Raw genomic sequence first — 22347 nt, 5'->3', positions numbered from 1 at the left:
TAATTCACAGCTGGTGTCAAGTGTCACAAAATACAGTCTGGTTGGCATTCAAAATAGACAGTAAACCTTTCCAGCAGCAAAGGGGGTATTTCGTATGAACAGTATGAACAGTGTACACTGCGGAACAACAAAGGAAACCAAAGTGTTAATTTTTCCAGTAATCTAATGCCCATTGACTAGACTGGGTTCCATGCTTGTTTTATAACCACTATGCTACACTGATGACAAGGAGCCATCTTTCTATACATTACCTACTACCTTCTGACTGATTGGAAAGTCAGGACTGTATTTTCCCAATTCAAGTGCACCATTTTTTTTTTCCTTTTTAAGAAATATTTTTAAAGAAAATATTTAAATTTAACAATTCAGTGGTTGAGGTTTAAGATGATATTTCACATCCCCCAAGGCCTTAATGAATCACAAACACTTCATAAAAGATAAGGGAGATTAAAGGTTTTATGCCATTGTGACAAATTTAGTACGATAATCATATGGCACACTTGACACTTTGTTGTCATCTTCGCTGCTGCAGCAATTACTGTACATCCAAGATGTTTTGACTTGATTACAAGAGCAACTAAGCAGAGCATGCTGACGCCCACATAAATCAAAAAGAAAATGTTTGCAAACCCTAGTCTGGCCATCATGTCAGAAACAAAGAGAGAGAGAAAACTGTTGAGAACATAAACACGAAAGACAGGAAAATGAGATCAGAGAGGATCGATAGCGAACAATACCTACTTAATGATTACTTTTTAATGTATTGTGACTTTTAAAAAGTACCAGGTAACAGACACTGTAACTATGAGCAGGCTTATCTTTGTCAGAGCTGTTGTTTGTTTTGTTATTTAGTACTTTTTAAAAGCCACACAAAGGCGAGCAGCATCTTAGTCAAATCTAATCCTAGGCCTAATGCACTAACAATGAAAGAAGGAGCCATAACACCCAGTGGACAGAACGACCAGCATCACTGAAGTCAAATAAAGAGCACAAACTCGATTGCTTTTGTGTTACGAATAGACATGACTTTTCAAGCTTCAAAGGACAAAAGCAGTTCAAATGTGTGGAAAGTTGGCAGGTTTGCTCATACTTTTTAATGTAGATTCAAAATAAAAGTTTGCTGTTTTTCTCTATGTCACCATCTCAGTGTTACATAAGACAATTTTCATCAAGCTTCATTTGGCTTAGTGTTCTGCAGGGTGATCAAGCTGAAGTTTGCTACTGAATCAGGGGCATGCAGCAGCTGTGGCGTCCCTTGCAGCTGCTCCAGCCCTGGCCTCTCCCTACAGACGCTCTGTGAAGGTCTAAAAAGTTGTAGATTTTAACCATGTTAAAGTCTGTTGAGCCGACTTGCTTCATGGAAATCCATTCAGAACAAATGTAGCCATCATAATAAGGTAAGGGTATTTGTAGCTATATTTCAGTTTAGCCTGTTGAACTAGATCTTTGCAGAATGCTTTCGGAGACTTCAGAGTAGCATTGACCATTTTGTTAACACAGAGAAAACTTTTAGTAATTGCTAGTTGTTAGAAAGTACAACTTTGGACCTGGGAAGTACCCTTAATTCGGCTTTATTTCACAGAGCCCTCACACCAGAAGTGAAAATGTAAATAAAAATGTAGCAAGTCAGGGTCATACCCAGCAGCTAGATAAGTACACTTCCAGACATTAATCCTGAATGCAAACACAAATGCCAGTACTGGAATAATTAACACTTCTGGTCCCTTCACTATCTGCACCAAAAAAAAAGAAAGCACTTTAGAATACAGGTCACGCTTGTTGCCAGAGCAATAAAAACATCATAACAATGTCAAGTGTCTGTCTAAAAAAAACTTGTTGATCAAATGTATTCCTATATCTCCAGCAAAGTGACATTCAAAGTCACAGTCTGTCACCCAGTCTCAGACGTGATCCGATGATGATTTAATGAAACGTGGTTATGATGTATTATTTTGCAAAGGATTGAATTTCAAGTTGTTTGCCCATTTTGTAGATTTCAGAACAGTGTTTCCACTATCAGATTGCCACTGCAATTGTGTGCTCATATTCCCTACAAATGTTAAATATATTGGCGCTTACATTTAAAGTTTCATGCTCCAACACATATTTAAGATATAAAAAAGCCATCAATTGTATATAAAACATTGCCTATTAAGGAATAAGAATTACCTTAGATAGATGTATTTAGTAGCAGCTCTTCATTCATAGCGTCTGCAGGACAAGATACTCTCTTGAGCAATATCAGTAAATCCATTTGATATTTTCCGTTCAATACCCGATAAACAAGACATATGATAGTCTTGTCTATTTTTGCAAGTCAGTTGATAACTCCAAAGCTACATATGAAAACAAAAGACTGTATGTCATGTTTCTCCTGATTTACTTTGCCGTGCCTCTCCCAAGTCGAGTGTGTCCTCCTGGACTCCACTCTCACTGACCTGAATTTCACTTCCCAGGGAGGAGAGCTTCACATTTCAAAGTGGAATTCTGCTAGGCATTTGCTCCTGGCAATTAGCAGGGTTATTTTAGGCTCTGATCTAACTCCAAGCAGAATGCAAGCTGAATCACACTGATGTGACTTACAGTCAAATGTGCCAAAGCAGCTGTCCAGGGTCTTTTGTGATGTCAGAGAAGGCAGCAGGTTAGCTTTGAAGACTGTGGAGGTAATATACTATCAAGAAGTTTGGGGTTCTAATGCCAACCTCCTTGAGTAAAAGCAGTACAGTGTACAGTAGTGTGAATGACTACTCTGCACAAGGCATTGACACAATCAACCAACAATGGTGACTAACAAGAGAATGTTTATCAGAAGATGTATTTTCCTTTGTTTCATAAAGTCACTGTCGCCATGATAACCAAGTCTAAATAATTGTTTATTAAAGGAAGCATCTTATAAATTACACTTAGAACAATTTAAATTAGTAAAAGATATGATATATACTTTATATTTAAAGTCAAGTGGCATGTCATCACTGGTCAGTTTAGTCCTATTAGCAGTAGCAGGGTACCTGCAATAACCAGGGGCAATGGTGGCATAATTGCGTAGCAGCTGGAAGACAGCCATACACGTTTTTGAATGAGTACCTGGTCGTTCTCAGGCAGACTAGCTAAAGAATGACTGGCATTCTTGCATGTCAACCCAAGATGTAGAGAGAATGAAGTCACAGCCTGGTAGCCTTCCTGAAACCGGAGCTCTGTGGTGGAGTTTTTCCCTGCCTCAGCACCGCCACATTCCTTAACGAGCTGCACCTCTGTGCAGAGGAGTTCCTCTGTTTAACAACATCTCAAAGCACAGCTGCAATACAACCATGTCAAATCCTATGAAATGAAGGCTGATACCTCTGCCATTCACAGGAGTAAAAACCCTTTAAGGTCATCCTAAGGGTAGCTCTACTTGGCCTGTCTAGTTGGTTCAAACATTATTATTATTATTTATTTCTTAGCAGACGGCCTTACCCAGGGCGACTTACAATTGTTACAAGATACCACATTATTTTTACATACAATCACCCATTTATACATTTGGGTTTTCACTGGAGCAATCTAGGTAAAGTACAGCAGCAGTGTCCCCCACCAGGGATTGAACCCACGACCCTCCGGTCCAGAGTCCAGAGCCCTAACCACTACTCCACACTGCACTGTGTTCAGCTTTACTCACCCCCTCAGTTCTTCATCTGACACTACAGTCGATGTCCATTGGGTTATAATTCAATGAAACTGCAGTGGCTGCTGGCTTGCTCAAGATATAAGCTAGTTATTTTGATCCCTTCAATTGCTGTAAATAGACCCCTTTCTGATATCCTTTTGTGGCGTGATCCAGTTTCTTTCAGTGCCATGTGGCACATCCCCAGATTCCAGGAATTTCTTAGCAATATGATTACATCACTGAATATACTTTTATATAAACAGCTGCTAGCCCCTCTGGTTATGGCCTGACCTTTAAAAAAAGCTAAATATTCAGCTGTCTCTTATGCCTGACAAATTTAGCATATTAGAAAACAGGACCCGAACAACTAAATGCAGTTTCATATTTTAAACTGGGAGTCAAGACCAACTTAATTCTAGAAAGTGTTTAAGCTGATTACCGCTCTGAACATTTAATGCTGCTTATCACAGCTGCATGCACCAATCCCCAACTTGGCAGCTCCCTTGTCAGCCCTTCACCATCCCTCCCATGTTTTGCATTCTACACATTGCTTCAATACATAGCGTGTTCTTTTGGAAGCAGTGAAGACATGACTGCAGTATCTGCTGAACCTCCGTGAAAACAAGATCCATTAAAATATCTGCTTCTCTTCCAAAGAAACAAGCACTGTCAGTCTGGTTCAACACAATGCCATTTTCACTTCTGCATGCTCTCCAATATGGAAAAATGTAATCCATCTCTTTTGCATAATGTCATTTTTATACTGATGCACTGTTCTAATGCTTAAGCACATATGCATTTGTTTTTAAAATTATTATTTCCTGAGTTCATCCCATTACATACCAGTACACTATATTGATATAATCAGGTGACCCCAGGTAACAAACCAGGTGCCTGTATGGTGACTACCATACCCATCCATAAGCTTCTTTGCAATAATGTCTTAACACATTTACACAGCTCCAAACAAGTCTGTATTCTCAAATATCACCACTAGATGGCGCTCCATTTACATAGTTGCACAATGTTTTTTTTTAACTAGTAAATGTATGCTGACTATAACAGACTGCAGTACTATCTGTGCCTACACTGACTGGTAAAAAAAATAAATAAAAAGGTCAATGCAGCCACTGTGTTGAGAGATGAGCCAGTTGTATGGTCACCCACTACAGTATTTTTTGTTCTGTTTGTTTTTAGTAGAAATAGATACAAACTATAATATTGTCTTTCTAAGACGGAATGGTTCTCAAACGGATAGGACTGAAAATAACAGCCCCTGCTTTGACTCAGGTTACCTTATATCAAAGGACGACTCAGCCGTTTTCATACAAATCTCTCTGCAAACCTAACAGACAATCACCAACACAAAAATATATAACATCTGAAACATTTTCCGAAATAACCAATGTGTTCAAACTAAAGAAAATCCCACTGAAACAAGACAACAGCATGTTAAAATATAATACAACCATTTTTCTTTTTTTTTTCTATTTTTTTTTTTTGCATCTACAGTAAGTGTTGAATGTCCACTGCTCTAAATTAAAATATTGCGATTATTTGTTACACCTGATAAAACAGTGTGGTTTACTTGAGCAACAGTCATAGTCCTGAAAAGGTCAAAGCCTGGACGCTTTGAAAATAAATCTGTTTATGTGTCCAATTACTCGGCTACTTACTGTGCTTCTGGTAACTAATTCTGACACAGGCAGCAGACTGCAGGACAGCAATACGGAAGCCATATATCACATTAAAACCTCATATTAAACAGACTGAACTGCAATAGGACCGCTGTGGACTAACTAACTAAATGCCACAGGAAATCACATTACTGTGGGTGAATTTACATCTCGTTATGACTTCAGTGCAAGGCAGGTTTCTCCAATGATATTTCTGGACAAATGTAATTCTAAAAGGAACACATTAATAATTAACCTTTTCCATTCGGAGGCTTCAGATTCCCAGTATATTTACTCCTTCATCTAAATCCCAAATGAAAGTTATTTTTTTCCTTTGGCTCCTAAAAGATCTAGACTTTTTTCAAATGCATCTGTTTTTTTTCATGTCATTGATACTATATCCCTATAGTATATTTGTATGATGATGGATTTTCCTCCTTTATAGGGTACATAAAAACACACCACTGCTGGAAGAGAAATGCTGACACAGCTGCCAATGCTATTGGCTTATTCTCGATCTGTATACAGTTGAGCAGTTGCTACTCAAATATGCCATCATTGCCTCTATTTATTGTAGATTTTGGGTGACGTTGGAACGCTTGACATGTATTTTTTTTCTCTACACTGCACAGAACCTTTTTATATTATGATTCAACATTAAAATTTCCATTTACTGCACTTTCACTGTATTATGTGATGATTAAGGACTAAACAAATTGCAATGTACAGCTGTTATATGTAAATGTATTGGAACTCAGCCATCCTTCAAAATAATCTGCAACTATGAAAACACCTGGATGATTTTTGTTCTTTCGGCACAATGCTGTTTATACCTGCCTCACTGCTAATCTCACGACCAATCAGGATCCTAGTAGAGCAGTCTTTATCCCACAGGTAGAGTCCCTCTATAGGGTATATGAATCTTGATGATTGCTAAACAGCTACATACATTTCAATCTACCTAAAGCCATCTAGTGCAAAAATATGTTTGGTTTATAACAGCGTTATAATAACTGACCATGTCCTTGTCTTCAGCTTGGGTTTATGTTAATTGGCACTGAATCCTTGAGACATTATTAGAATGTGAGGCTCCTGATGTAAGGGAGGGCGTCATGTATGAGTGCTAAACGTACTTCTTTAACTGTGAGGTCCTGAAGCTGTATTTTTAACTTTGGGAGCAAGCTTATTTAATTTCCAGTCAACAGCCACTTTATTCACAAAAATTTCTCTATCATGAAAATGAGATGCATAATTGAGTATCATTTCAATTAGCTATTTCTAATGAATACATAACATAAATAAATATAGATCTGTGCATGTAGTGTGTATATAATGTATTCAGAATGTAATGAGTAGAGATATGATTTTGGATATGGGGGTAAAGATGACACTACGGGTGAATGAACATATTATGCCAGTTAAAACTCCTTGAGATTGGTTTGCAATAACAAACAACTCAAAACTTTATCTTAGTGAAAAGACTTTATGACCAGAATTTTTTTTTTTTTATCTGTTTAGAGCCCTTTTAGGCAGACAAACAGTTTCAACAACAACAGCAGCAGCAGCAGCTGCCACTCCCTGCACAGCCATGTATTTATTTCATGAAGTTGAAAGTACACAAAGCATGTCACAACAGGAATTAATAGGAGGTAGATCTGAAGCCCACCAGCGTCCACGCTCCAGTATCTCTACTGACTCGCTAGTTGAGGCAGGTAAGTGAGCACATCCTCAGCTTGTGTCTCTGAGCATCAGGCTACCGGAAGGTGGCCTAGTGGCTCCCTGCACAGAGAGTAGAATCGTGGAGAGAGCTGGAAGGTGCTGGGGGTGCAGGATGAGGAAGTGAACAAAGTGACCAACAACGCAGGGAGCAACAGGGGAAGTGTTGCAAGGGGCAGGTTAATAGTTACAGTACTTGTATTTGGAGGTTGGGCATGATTTGAGAGCTCTACTTCCACATTGGGTGCTGTAAGCTTCTATAAATTCCCCAGGAATTGCAGAAAAGGAGCAATGATTCAAAGAAAAACAAGATGATTGAATCCAGAATTGTAAATATGATTATATAAAACAATCACCGGAATAAAGTTCTAAATAGCATGTATTTTGTTTTCTTTAAGGGGTGTAAAAAACATTTAATCCTAGGGTTAGACTACAATAACAGTATGGGCACACAATTCATTTGTGCTTCCTTCACAGCTACCTACCTACTGTCAATTTCTGGAGATAAAGTTAGGATTAAAATGTAAACCTTTCTAGGTTTAACAACGTGAACCTTGGATATTGTTCTTAAATGCAATAATATTAAATAGCGTGACTGTATTAAATATGAGTTAATTGTATACAGGGCTAATGTTCATTTTCAGAAACCAAATATCCATATTCTGTAAATAAAAACAAATAAAATACAAGGCAGTTATTTTACAAGAAAAAACAGGGTTGAAATAAATTATCTTTCAGTCTGCCCCAATAATCTTACAATATATTTGCAGGCTAAATATTTTTAAAATGTCCAAGAGCTATGAGGGGGAGATGAAGTCCTTCTATTTTTACCCTTAAATGGATCATCAGTCTGGGACTCATTTGTCACAGATGAATATCACTTCCATCACTGGTCTAGAATCCCATCCATCAGCCTGTTACTGCCACAGACAGGCTCATTTCAGCCCCATTTACAGTAGTGAAGTTATTATAGGGCAAGACAGGTCCCCACAGATTTTCATTTGAGATCCATTATGGTATGTTGTAAGCTATCATTGTAATGTGTATCACATACTGCTAGGGTCATTTACAAACTACCAAACGGTTACCAAATAATGTCTAATTATATATGATTTTCTTCATGAAACCTCACAATCTCATGTGGTGGCACAGTTAACTGTTCAACTGAATGCCACCAGCTAGTTATTATTATTATTATTATTATTATTATTATTATTATTATTATTATTATTATATTGTAAATAATGTGCACAAGAAACCCTTATGACACGGTTTGTTTTCTAAGAAGCTGAATAGTTGGATTTTGATAATAAATGGGCTGTTTTATATAAAAAAATATTTTTTATTCTATGTTCAATTGTCTCAATGCAGTTTACTAGCACTTGTTCTGACTTGATTAATCTAACTTTTTAAAACAAAGGGCTGCCCCTATATATATATTTAAATAAACAGCTGCCCAGTTACCCTGTTCCTCCTAAAACAAATTTGTTATCAAGAACAAAACTGTCTTCCCCTTTGACCCAGGCCTACAGATTGCTGACATCACATGTCATTCATCACACCTCTGGTTTTATGCTGACATTTCACTCTTACAATATTGTCAAACTAGAGACTTGAGGAATACTACTTTTTGTCATTTAATAACAGAAATTCCTCAGTGTATTTTTTAAGGCAATGAGTAAGTATTTTAGTTATTTATAATTTAGACTTCTGACAATTCTTTTTTTTTTTTTAAATGCAATGACCACCACCATTGTGTGTTATCTGAACAGATACGTTTTGAGCTCTCCTCCATATTTAGCTCACAGCTGAACTAGACATATGCTGGATTCTTAGATCTTGATTGTATTGAGGCAGGAGACCTATTTTCTTGGGGTTAATGAAAATAAATGTGATATTTTCCGTGCTAAAAGTACATCTGAATACTCATCAGAGGGTCGCTGTGGGGTCTACAAAGGAGAGATAGTGTGACAAACTATGCATTAAAATAGAACTTAAAACAATACATGATTCAGTCATTTAAACTGGGCTACAATACATGCAACTGATTAAATTAGAATCTGGCACACATGCATATCCTCATAAATGATTCAAAAGTGTTCATTTACAGTGTTTGTCTTTCTAAGAGAAGCACCATTAATTACTCTCACTTAAGAGTGTATTATCCACAGTTTTAATGACTTCTTTCTTGTAAAACAACCTTGCCAAATTAAGATATATTATTTAGAATTAATTTAATAAATGCATTGGGATGCTTACTAAGACTTATATTGAATGCTGCAATAAAATCATATTTTTTAAGGAATAACTTTTTTATGAGTGTGGGCTATTTTAGAGTCTTATATGACTATAAAATATGCAGTAAGACCTCACGCATAGCAGAATACCGGGGAGGCCCACACTGTATGCACCTCACCCCCTGCAACCACAGGTTCATAAAAAAGACGAGTATGTCATGGTGGAGTTTCTTAAGGATGCCATCCACAATGCATGTCCTCTGAGCTCCAGGTTTGTGCAATATGCCCCAGCAGACCTTGGGATGCAATGATATACAGTATAGGCTAGGAACACAGTAAATTACACAGTCAGATGCATGACTGTGCCATTAAACCAACACTTTTGTGACATGAAAAACCCTACATACTGTTCAGGTATAAAATAATGGCAAGGGGGTTGATCACTGGGTAAGTGGATTTTTAAAAGCATAAATGTGCTTTGCTTTTGTATTTCCACTAACAGTTATGTTCTGTATTTCATATAGATAAGTTAAATTGTGTACGCAGTCTGCACAAAATGTGATTTCTTTGTTTAGTTCCAGTTCCTTTATCAGATTTACTCGATAAAAGTTACCAAGGTTAAGCACTACTTTAGTATATTAGAACAGTCTTCTGTTCATCCCTAAAATTAACTGGAATGTGGGTTATGTTTTATCACAACAGGGGGGTATCAAGGTGGCTACAACAAAGATGATCAACTTCATTCAGCCTGCCTATGAAAAAGGGTTTTCCAACTGCATAAAAAAAACAGACTGTATAACCTTTTTTTTGGACAAACTTGGCTTATGCTGAGATAGGCGTTTGCCAGACCAGATCAAATTGCTGCCACTTTAGTGCTGTTACATCATATCCTTGGGTGATTTATTCTGACTGGTGACCTGTTCACTTATTTTCAGTCTGACTATTTAAAACAGAGGTATTGATCTCTATGCATGTCTTAATCTCCTTGTGTTTCAAATCCCGTTTCAGAGTTCTTCTAATATTTGCATATTTAATGGGTTTTTTTCCTTCTTTTTTGTTCTGGAAGCTGGTGTCATATTTTCTTTCTAAACCCAGCCCCTTCATTTCCTCCTGCAAACTCTTGATAGCATTGTGGTCCAGTGGTTAAAGTCCAGGGCTTGTAACCAAAACGTCACTTGTTCAAATCCCACCTCTGACACTGACTGACTTACTGTGTGACCCTGAGCAAGTCACTTAACCTCCTTGTGCTCCATCCTGCGGATGAGATGTTAAATCAATGTCCTATTGTAAGTGACTCTGCATATAATGCACAATTCACAGCCTATCTCTGTAAAGCGCTTTGTAATGGTGGTCCACTATGAATGGCGCTATATAAAAATAAAGATATTACATTCTAGAAATAGTAAATTAAGGGACAAATAAAATACATTTATGGGCATCAGAAGCAACCCACAATTGTAAGAATAGGTAAGAATAAGGTTTATGTAGTAATCCTAATTGAAATTTTGAAGATACTGAGAAAGACAAAACATTTGTCACTGAATTTATTATATTACTACATATACCATCATTGAATGTTTTATATTGTAGTTACAGATGATATAAGAAGGCACTGTTCATAAGCATTTTATTTACAAATAAGTAAGTTTGCATAGGAATCAGCATAGTTCTTACCTTCAGCTGTACTAAATACACATCCACGTGTTTATTCTCTGCATCTTGCTGGACAGAGTGGGTGAGGTCCCGGACTCTCTCAGTGGTCATCCGCAGCCAGGTTTCTATTTCAGGGAGGTGCAGGACCACCTTCCAGTCTGCCCCTGTGTGGAGAGGAGGAGGCTTCTCGTAGCGCTGCCCAGAGTCAGCCTCCTTCACCTGCCCCTCCTCCTCCTCCTCCCCCTGCCCCCTCGGCTCCACTACAGGAGTCATGGTCAAGATCATTGGTGATGCTGGGTCGGTAGCCATCGGAGACACTGCAATACTCATGACGAAACGGGCTAGATCCTGGCAACAATCCCTTCTGGTTCAGCTGTGAACATAAAATGGCACAGCACTGATATTAAGGAGCAGTTTAATTGATGAAGCGCAAAACCATCAGGGTAATTTCAGATGCAAATCCACCCAACACATGCTTTCATGCTCTACTTGCAAGTCAACTGGTTATCGCTGTCATTTTAGAGAGATTTTCAACTACATTTAATTTATAAAGACGACAAAAAACATCCATCTGATTGAAAATCACTTCTAAGTGATATATTTTAAACCTCCCCTCTCATTACAGGAAATTGCTTGCTAGATGACCCATAAATAATAAATCTCTGTGGAACAACATGCCCAGAGATATTAGGGATTCAAGACTCTCTCTTTTTTTTACATCATCACGGAACAACCATTTGTTTTTCTTAAAAGAAACTACAGGCATCCAGGCAAAGAAACATTTTAGGCATCTTAAGGTGATTCAATATGAACGTGTACTACATAAATTGCAGTGTGTTATACCATTTGAGGCAAACCCTTACACATTTCTATTTTATACAGTACACAGTATATAAAGTATATCTTTAATCTTCTCCCACTCTGCTTTCAAATGTTTCATTTTTAATTCCTTGTTATCTAGCTTTCATATCATTAACAAATCATTTGCTTCAAACAGTAAAATGCCCTTCTCTTGTCTCAAGGAAAATATAAGCATTCCTTTTATAACATGTGGATATTACAACAGAAAGGGTGTTTACCCTGCTTGTGGATTATTTGTATTTTTTTACAGTTCAAATAAGTACAAATGTAAACCAGTACAGTGAATTATGAAGTATAAAAAAGGCTTCCAGTAAACCAATGCTTTTTAGGAAAATGTTAAAGGTTTTATGTGTAGTAGCTTTTACATGACAAAAATATTTCTTATTGGTAAGGTTAGGTTTTTACCAGTGTTGATACCACTGTAAGCTCTTTTAATGAATAGACCCCATTTAGGCGAATTAGCTGCATATAATCTTACAGAAATGCAAAATCATAACAAGGGTAACAGAAAGTAAATCATTTCTAGGTCTCCTCTGTTCCAAAAACAAATGTGTAATGTTTGTACTGTAAACTAATTTGTTTTGGATATGTGTTGTGCTTTACAAAAGCCAATGGCAATTATACAAGTTTCACAATACTGGAATACACATGTGCCTCAATATAATATACTGTGTGTATTTATAAATATATCCATGTATAGAGTGTACAATGAGCTTTATTAACAGTAGTTGTAGGTATCTGTGTGATTAGGATATGCTTGGCTATACTACAGTACACGTGTAAACACATCTCCAGTACAGCATTGCATGGAAAGTTCAAGAAAGAAGTTATTTATGGGTGATTGCTGCATGTATATTATGTGGTGCCCGTTTTCAAACTAATAACACAGCTACTTACTGTACACACCCCTAATAATTAAAAAGTATTGGTATTATAATTCCACTCTGCAATGTCAAACTGAAACAGATTACATAGGCTAGGGGACTTCTTCAGTTTGAGAGCCAGCGAAGAAGGAAGCAATAATTCACTTTAAAAATACTCTACGGGCAATGCTGAAATATAAATGTGTATTTTAAAAGAAAAACAAAATACATGGTACAGCACAGAATAGGCTACTGTAAAATCAACACACTGCTGTGATTTTTAAAACATGATACATCCATACATTTTTCAATGACCTGAAACCCATGTATTATTATGTTTTATGTCTTCAAGGATATGCCTTCTTTTTTTCTTTTGTGACCAATGGTCAATGGCACACTGTCTTGAAGCCTACTGTCTGTCTTTTGTGATTGCTACACTGCATTTATTTATTTTGTAGACACTGACAAATTGTAAAACAAATCAACTCCCCTCAACTCCACTGTGTGAAGATGAGATATCAGTGTCTAGTATGTGAACTGATTCAATAGTAAAAGCTATATTTTCATTGCTCCTTTGTCATTTCTATAGTGAATAAAGTTTGTTTTAGGGATCCTAAATATGCTGGGTTATGAAAAAGGTTTATGTTGCCATCCTAAACAAACATGAGGGATCTACCACCAGAGTTAATCAAAACCAATGGAAATCAATGAAGCAACTCAAATAAAAAATAAACAACTTACAAAAATAAACAGATAAACTAAAACCCTAAAATATAATAGTCCAGTTTTGAAATATTCATTTCTCAACTCATCTGTATTTTTGTTTTCAGTGCTGTGATAAAAAAAATAAAAAAAAAAAAAAAAATAAAATCACCTCTACATGTCCTTATCAAAATACCCCTATAGTGTGTCCAAGTACCACTAAATATAGAACACTAACCAACACAGTTGTAGCACATATAACCCACTCTGAATCACTGCTGGAATATCCTGAACAATACTTAATTGCATGCAGTATTGTTAGCTCTTTTTTAGCAGTAACTTGGATAAATACATTAGACTGCTTTTCCTAATTTAATAATAATAATAATTAAAATATCTCTACTAAATATGAAGTACATGCTGTGTATTATTAGCAAAGTCCAGAGGGCCCTGTCATGAAAATGCAGCTTGTTACAGTGGATAAGCCACTAAAATCAGACTACCGGAAAGCTTGCCATTAGTCTGACATCAATGACTTATTAATATAACAAATGTACCATTTTCATGAAATGGCCCCTTTGTAGCCAAGTCATTTTTTCAATATACTTTTAATAAGTTGTACTTCTAGGAGACCAGAGTCATTGTATCTGTAAAGGTATAATTCACACATTTGACTGTACACGTTGCCTTAGCAGCATTCTACTGTCTCCAGTTGAGCCAGGCCTGCTTGCTTAATTAATTCCACCTGGGTCCGTGTGAACAGACGCACTGTGCTGCTCCTGCACAGCCTGCTGCTTTTGTTCCACCTCCGTACGGCTTTTTGTGTCATTTATTATTATTTCACTGCCTTCCACATCGATGAGCTATCATTTTACAAAAACAGACTGCAGTTCACAGGATAACTCAATGTCTGATAATGATCTTTATGGAAGAGGGCAGCAGTGGTTGGGGTGCTCCTACACAAGTGCTCAGTATAGGCTAATATATTCACAGGAAAAATAGAAGTGATGAAATGTATGATGTATTTATCTAAATCCATTCCAACCAGGCTTTCAAACCTGCTGACCCCACCAACATTATATCAAAGCAGCGGAACCTGCTGGCTAACTTTGCAACGATGTGGGTAACACAACACCCCTTTTCCTTTCATGATACAATGCAGGTATTCATTAATAGATATTAATTAATATTATACTTTCTATATTGTGACATAAATAAACTAAAACAGCCCTATTTTTTACAACATGTATGTTCATGAATCATGATATAAACAAAATAAATCACATACCACACAAGAGCTCCACAGTGCATAGTACAGTCACTATGCAGTTATTTCCAATTGCCCAAAGGAGATCCACAGTTATAAATCCTGTAGATAATATTTTCATTGCAGACCCAGGCCTTTTAAATCCTTGCTTATTTGTATCAGAAAACCACAAAGGAAACAGAAGCCAGTAATGCATCAGGTAATGATGGGCAGAGGTTATTCTCTTCCTTTCCCTTCAAGGAGAGCTGCAACATCACTCTGTCCCTAATGTCAGCTCAGGATGGACAAGCCCCTCCCCTTGCTGTTCCCTTCCCCCACTCTCTGTAAGGCAGCCAAGTGCGTGCCTGTGAGATCCAGGATTCTGCAAGCAGGAAAAAGCTTGGTACCATTCAATGATTCCCAGGAAAGATTCTGAATGCTTATTTTATAACCTAGAAATCTAGGGCAGATGTATATATTATTCATGACTTAAAGTCAGCCATGACCTAATCAGAACAATTTGGATATTTAATGATTACATTCAATTATGTGTTTAGAAATCATCATCTGCAACACATTCAGTATTCATGTGCTATATAACACTGGTATGTTTATTTGTTCTGTTTAAAGTGTAGTCTAAAACAATTAAAATAAGCACTAAACCTGTTTGAAAAGATTTGTGTTTACATTTTAAACATTTGTATCTTAACAGAAATACTTCTTTAGTTGTTAATGCACACTCTGGTATTTCCTCTTCAAATATAAGTACAATTGTAAAAATCACACACTGATACTATTGCAGGTTATCCAACTTTGGAACGCCCAATCATTTTGTCTTCAACAAGTCACGTGATTACATAATTCCAAGCAACCAGAAATCATTACAAATTAAAGACCCAAGCTGAATGAAACTAGATTACTTTCCTATGACCTGTGGTTCATTCTCAACCAAAGAAAAGGGAGACAAACATAACAAATGACACTGCATTTCACAATTATCTTTAAGTCCTTTAAATTGTTATATTAAACGATTTATAGATTTGTATTAAATGTACATATGGTGTACATTATGTAGTGATCTCTAATTTTTATGATACAGATAGATTCTGCTCTAAAGTCTTACAGGAAGCTTTAAATGTGTAGAACAGCTTCAAATGTCTTTCCCCAGCTGCCATTGCTTGTGTGGTTTTAAGTATGGAAACAAGTAACACTGATGTAGAGAGGGATTCATATATGAATTGTAATATTGTAAATATGGATATGTGGAGAATAATAATAAAAGTGTCTTATATAATAATAAAATCTGCATGCAAATAAATTAGTAGATTATAATTTAAGTCTGAAGTATGTAACATAAAAGTATATTAATGGCTTCTGACAGATGGCTAACATTCCAAATACTTTCAGTGGAAAAACGTTGCACTGAACAACCCATTTCTTTCAACAATAACAAGACCGTTTTAATGGCCTCGGTATGCTGATAAAAGTCAGGTTCAGAAAAACACAGATTCATTAAGTATAGAGACAATACAATAGGTCAGCTTTCATCAGAGCTGCGGGCCATCGCTCCCGTTAATGTTAATGAGCTCTACTCCCTGCTAACAGGCAGAATTATTATGAAACTATAGCCCAGGATCCAACCTGACAATCCAACATCACTATTCTATACACATTCCTGCTTCAATTTGAAAATAAAAACTGGTACTGATACACCACCCACAAAAAACTGCAATAGTACTGTGAATAATAATATCACATATTTATTCACCTTTAAACACCCTCAGCACAACTTACAGAATGCAACATAGACACACTGACAGATCAGATTCTTTTTAGAAACATCATGACCCACATCACTTCTATTTTTGGTGTATGGCTTACATTCTAAGGGTTCTGTAAAAATGAGATAACACTGCGAACTAATGATGTATTTATCTAAATCCATTCCAACCAGGCGAGTGCATTGCATTTTAAAGGAAGCAGAGCCAAATCCATAAATGGACCTAAAGTACGCATAGGGATATCCACTTAAGAAAAGACTGTAATAAATACTGAACATAGCTTAACAGTTGTGAAAGAGCTACTGTACAAGCACCAACATATTCCATACCAATCAGCCAATCCTTTTATTTCACTTACTAATTGTTAAACTACAATACAAATAGTATAATACACTACGTGCAATATTTGGTTTGAAACCTTTTTAATAACAATGAAAATCTGAAAAAATGAGTAATGGAACCGATAACCCTTTAAGAATCATGCAACGTATTAATATTCATATACATTACTGTATATTTCTAAAGGAATTTTTAAAAATTGTACAATGAAAGTGTGCCTGCAGTTATAAAATCCCTTGCTCAAAATGTAGGGTTAATCCCTTTGATCCAATGATAAGTCAAATTGTTAGATACATCTGGTTTTGTATGTATCATCATCGAGCATTGTACAATACAACAGAATACAGAAAAGGGTTTGTGGAAAATGCCAAGCAGGGTAGTCATTATTCTTTATGCCTAAATTATTTGAACTAAACGTCCAAATTGCTTCAATGGATGCTGTGTTCACTTTATCCTTATATATTCAGTGTTTAGTTTCAGCATTAAGACTGTGGATAAAAGGATCTGTACTACATATTCACCAGCTTCTTACAAGCTCTGGACAGTATGGGTTAAATCAAGTTAATCCACACTATCTTGGAGAAACATGTGCTATAAAAAGCTAATCCTCCCACCCTCAGTGCCATTTTACCTAACCCTCTATCTCCTTCTGACATGCTGTACTGTCACACCCAAACTGGAATTAATACTGAGTCCGTCCACAAAACACATGTACAGACAAAAGAAAGGTGCCCACAAGGGCTTTGTTTGACCAACATATTATTACATTTGAGCCAGCAAGCAGCTCAGCAGGTAATCTAAACTCTTAATCGTTATGCCAGTACGGCCATGGAGAGATTAGCAAATAAAGTATAACTGACACGTGTTAAAACCCTTGCTCCCCAGCAGAAGCATGTACACAGTACATACTGAAGAGAAGAGCGACCATCTTAACAGGGCATCCATTCAAAGCAGTCTTTAATTAATGTTTTCATTCACTTTTTGCAAGGATGCAATTCTATGTTAATGTTCCAAAAGTGAGACAAAAACAACTTCAAAATGACTGATGTTTTTACCCTTTAAAAAAAACAGCTTACTAAAGACTGGACACTTTGAAGAAATGTCCCTTATGCCATTCACGAAACCTCCAGAAATTACCACTAGGATACCATGAAAAAAAACTGTGCAGAAATTCTTGCAGAACCTTTTGTAAACCAATACATTACCAGCAATGGCACCTCAATGGATTTTGGGCAAGTAATGGTGAGTAGTACCATGGCCCTGCAATGGATTGCCAGTATGTACAGGTTCATACCACTATGATACAATCTATTAATGTTACTGAACCACCATGGTACCATTCTACCCATGAATCATAACATTGAAGCTACCACGGTGCTAGACCACAGTACAGAGCCCTTACATTGCCATAGCAGATCCACAGCACTGATACTCACACAAGATATAAGATTATCACAAAAGGGTGTCCTTTCTGTATTGTTTATCAAAAGCCCCACTATAAATTGCACAAAATAAAATATAAATACAAAATATATAAGATGACAATATTTAGGTTTATACAGCCTAATACACAAAGGTTACATTATTTCCCAAAAATGTCTTCATTTTACACGTAGCTTGAATATTTAGCAAATGCATTTAACTATGACAAAATGTATAAATACGTTTGGCAAATAATTTGATCACATATTTAAATGATCACATAACCAAATTGAATCAGAATGTCTGGGAATTGTCATCAATGCTCAGTTTTCATTTCTGTCCATAATATAATTAAAGGCAGACTGGATATATGATATACTTGAAGAGTTAATAAATACTGCAACTATAACTGGTGTAATCATATACAGAATTGAATGTGTTACTCTGTTTCATTAAGCAGCACAATAGGAAGCATATGAACATCCTCATCAGTATGTAAATGCCCAGCTAGGAGATTTACTGTAATTATTGCCAAATTGAAATGCGAGTTATCAATGCAAAAGCAAAATGGCTCTTGTCCAATTAGTGCCTTACATAGTCTCCATACCAGAACAGTATAATTGCTTTTATTTTAGTACTGCTGTGAATTATTTCTGAAGCACTCATTCTTTAAAATGCAAGGCTATTGTACTTAGATCATTTGCTTCTCTATGCTGAATCCCACAGGGGGGACACAGTACGATTCAAATTCTCACCATACCTTCACATTCTCCACCACCCTAATTTAGCATCAAGTGCAAATTTACCCGTTCTGAAATCTACTCGGCAGATACAAAATGCTATAGTCAACTATATCTTCAAGCATCATTTTTTATGTCTCCTATTCCAAACTATCACCAACTGGATTTGCATGCTTTTTCTGTAAAGATAACACAACCCCCAAGCAGCCATTAAGACATTATATTATTGATCCGGCTTTCTATCAATCACAGTGAGTCACCCACTCCCAGAAGAAAAACGACTACAATTAAACAGAAATACAGTAGATCGCAGAAGATCACCCATCTTAATGTATTTCTAATACTTTTATTAATACATTCGTGATAAAACATTGTTAATCACATATATCAACTGCACTTTCATGATTAGTGATTAATGACCCTAAAAATTAACCGACTTCAGCAGTGGTAGTGCAAGCGAATCCATCTCTGACAATCCTGTGCCCCAGAAGCTCATGAGATCAAATTACATCCCAGTTAATATGAGTCAGGATGAGAACTGCTCTTGTGTTGTTGAGTCAAGCATTTAAACACAGCCGCACCCCATCCTCATCCAGCCTGTCCCAGCAGGAGCCACAATAGATTGTGTTCAATACGTCTGCTGAGTGTCAACAGCACAGCAAGGCATACATACCCAAACAACAGTCATGGGTTTAGCACTAGCTTGGAAACAAATCTAATCAAATCCCAGAATTGCCTTCTTCCAATGACAAGAATTGTAAAATCTATATTCAAGTTTACCTTTTATTTCAATGGTGGTTTTGCAACAGAGTAGCACCCACCACCTGGTGGCCACATATAGTCTTTGTAACAAAAGCTTTGCATGGTTTTTAACCAATAACAAAACGTGCAGTCCAAATGAGCTTTGGTATAAGTCTTTCTTTAAAAGCATAACAAGAAGCAGACTTTATCATTTAAACATTATTTAAAAATATGCAGACAATCTGCGGTTAATCATTTAATTATGGAACTAGAAAAAGGTAATTTTCTCTTTAAGAGACAAGAAATAAGAAATGGGTCAATTTGTTAATAATGGCTGCGAATGGAAAGAAGCTTGCATCATACATTTCCTGTGATATCATTTCTAATCTGCTTTTTCTGCTATTGTAGTAATGCAAGCTTTGTAAAAAGCACTTCTGTGGTACCAGTAATTACAAGATGATTAAAATCAATGCTTTTTATTTGCTTCTTGGAATAATGTGACTATGACATCATCAGCTGAGTAGATTCTGCTGGAAACAATGTCGGCAGTATATTCACAAGGGACTCTTCCAACTGACTATGAATAATGCATTGTTATAAATCAAGTAAGCACATGTATTTGTGTAAGACACTGCTTTTTAAAAAAAGATATTGGGTATGAGGGCACAACATCTAAATGATGGATTTAAAAAGTGTATCACAGAGTATTAGTGAAGTTAACCCTTTCATAATTTTAATAACAGGTGCTCGTGTTCAATCTTCTTTATGGTTGCCCATCCTTTTTGATGACTAAACCAATAAATACACACAGATAATTATTTTACTGGAAACAATGCTGAGGTCATGATTGCAGTCTGCAATGCACCACAGTAAAAATACCAGGATGAGACAGTAGACTAATGTATTTTACCATGACTCAGGTCAAGAGTGAAAAGAGATTTACGGTTTCAGCTGAGGCCCTGTGAACCAAAGGTCCAAGTAATATTTTGATAACAAAAATATTACGTTTAAAGTACGGAATGTCTGTAAATAATGAAACTGCAGTTTATAACTTGTTGTATAATCCATTACTTTTGCATTTTACATAGGGTGGGTGGACGTTGTGGGCTTACAAAAATCTATGCAATGTCAGTGATCTAGGCTCGGACTGTAGAGGTGAAACATCTAATTTACAAAGTGGACAGTCACACATACTTACCTCCCCTACACTTTAACCTTATCTAGCCATCTTTATTCACAAGAAGCTCATGAATATATTGTTCTTACATCCCAGGGTAGTGGTCCCCTCAGACCAGGGAGGTGCACTGGCTACAGAATCTATAAAATAAAAATACCAAAATGTGGTGTTCATTAGACTCAGCTTAAATCAATGTAACACATCATTTCTACATCTGAAACCTTCAGCACATGTCTTCTGGTACCTACATGTCTCGCTGCATTAGGAATTGTCTTTCAGATTTTGCACTGTTGTGTCAGAGAATGTGATCCATGAAGTGATGGGAATACATATTAGATTTCTTGGAATGTATTGTGTTATCTATATGAACGTTAAGTATAATTTAATTATAGATTATTATCGGGCAAACAAATGCCGAACAGCTCTTAATTGCCTTAGTGAATTGAAAAACAGTTTATCTCTTATAATAAAAAATCCTCTCTAAAGTAGGACATATCTGAGCTCCAATATCTCCAGACAGATAAGTTTGTCAGCATTTTGTTCTCTTGAACATGTTAGTTGTAGCCTTGAAACATGTTCCTACCAATAGATTATTTCCATTTGTAAACCCATGCAAAACATGTACATCACAAGATGCATGCATGTTGGATTCCATATTTGCATTATGATGGCACTGAAAACAAACTAGGCTGAGCCCATAGTGTAGTCTAGTGCTGGAGTGGCTACAATGTCATCTTCCAACAAGTATTAAAAAGCGCCATAACTAATATAGGCTAGAGCATGTGACAGGTGCTGCCCAGCATTTTCACTTGGAAGTTGTATGTATCGTGATTGGATGCTTTCACAAGTTGTACCCAATCAGAGAGCTGCATGAAACTCTCACCAGAAAACCAAGGTCAAAATCAAAACACAACAGCAAACTGGTTGGTGCAGATATGAATGGATTGGGTAGGTGTTAAAGCAGTCCAGAGCTAGCTGGTGGGTCCCTGTTGGAAAGGAAAGAAACACTGCTTACAGTTCAAGTTTATTATCCAAAAAAAAAACCCTCGCCCCACCCTGACCCCAACAGCTTTAGCAGCAGTTCAATGTATTTTCAATTACTTTGAGATCTCCTTTCAAAGGGATCCCAGTGAAAAAAAAGTCACACAATCTGATTTGTCCATGTTGTCTGAAACATCTCATCAGTTTTATTTTTCTCTACATAATTTCTGACAAGCAGAAGAGATCCTACTTTGACACAAAGAGCTCTGATAATAAAAGAGATGATAAAAGGGAGACAAACAATAATCTGCCAATGAATTTACACTAAAATCACAAAATCGTTTTTTAATATGTATTTATTTAAATTTCTGATTTTTTTTTTTCAAAAGTGAGTTTGCTTAAAAAGAAATAGCATAATATTGTATGTTAAAACTCAAGCTTTTGAAACATACCCCTGCATGTACTCCTGAATTTGTGCAATGCAAATAACACTAGGGAATAGGAAATCAAGTGTTTGGATTTTTTGGGATTGTGTGCATCTATTTTTTGTAATACAATCTTATAAT

At 36.4% G+C, this 22347-nt stretch overlaps 1 protein-coding gene across 4 annotated transcripts in view; it reads right to left on the bottom strand.

Moving 5' to 3' along the window:
• LOC117420581 (A-kinase anchor protein 6-like) overlaps positions 1 to 22347 on the bottom strand; it is a 111305-nt gene that overhangs the window by 85809 nt on the left and 3149 nt on the right. For 2 of the 4 annotated variants that reach the window (XM_058991632.1, XM_058991635.1), the window contains exon 2: positions 10950 to 11301. In XM_058991632.1, coding sequence (XP_058847615.1) covers positions 10950 to 11258 — 309 coding nt within the window. In that variant the 5' untranslated portion in view covers positions 11259 to 11301. Of the gene's footprint in view, positions 1 to 10949; positions 11302 to 14642; positions 14868 to 20821; positions 20883 to 22347 lie in introns of those variants that run through there. The other 2 variants (XM_058991634.1, XM_058991633.1) reach the window with 2 other exon arrangements.

Source organism: Acipenser ruthenus, chromosome 18, assembly GCF_902713425.1.
Source record: "Acipenser ruthenus chromosome 18, fAciRut3.2 maternal haplotype, whole genome shotgun sequence".
NCBI lineage: Eukaryota > Metazoa > Chordata > Actinopteri > Acipenseriformes > Acipenseridae > Acipenser > Acipenser ruthenus.
This window is presented reverse-complemented; position numbering and strand designations above follow the sequence as displayed.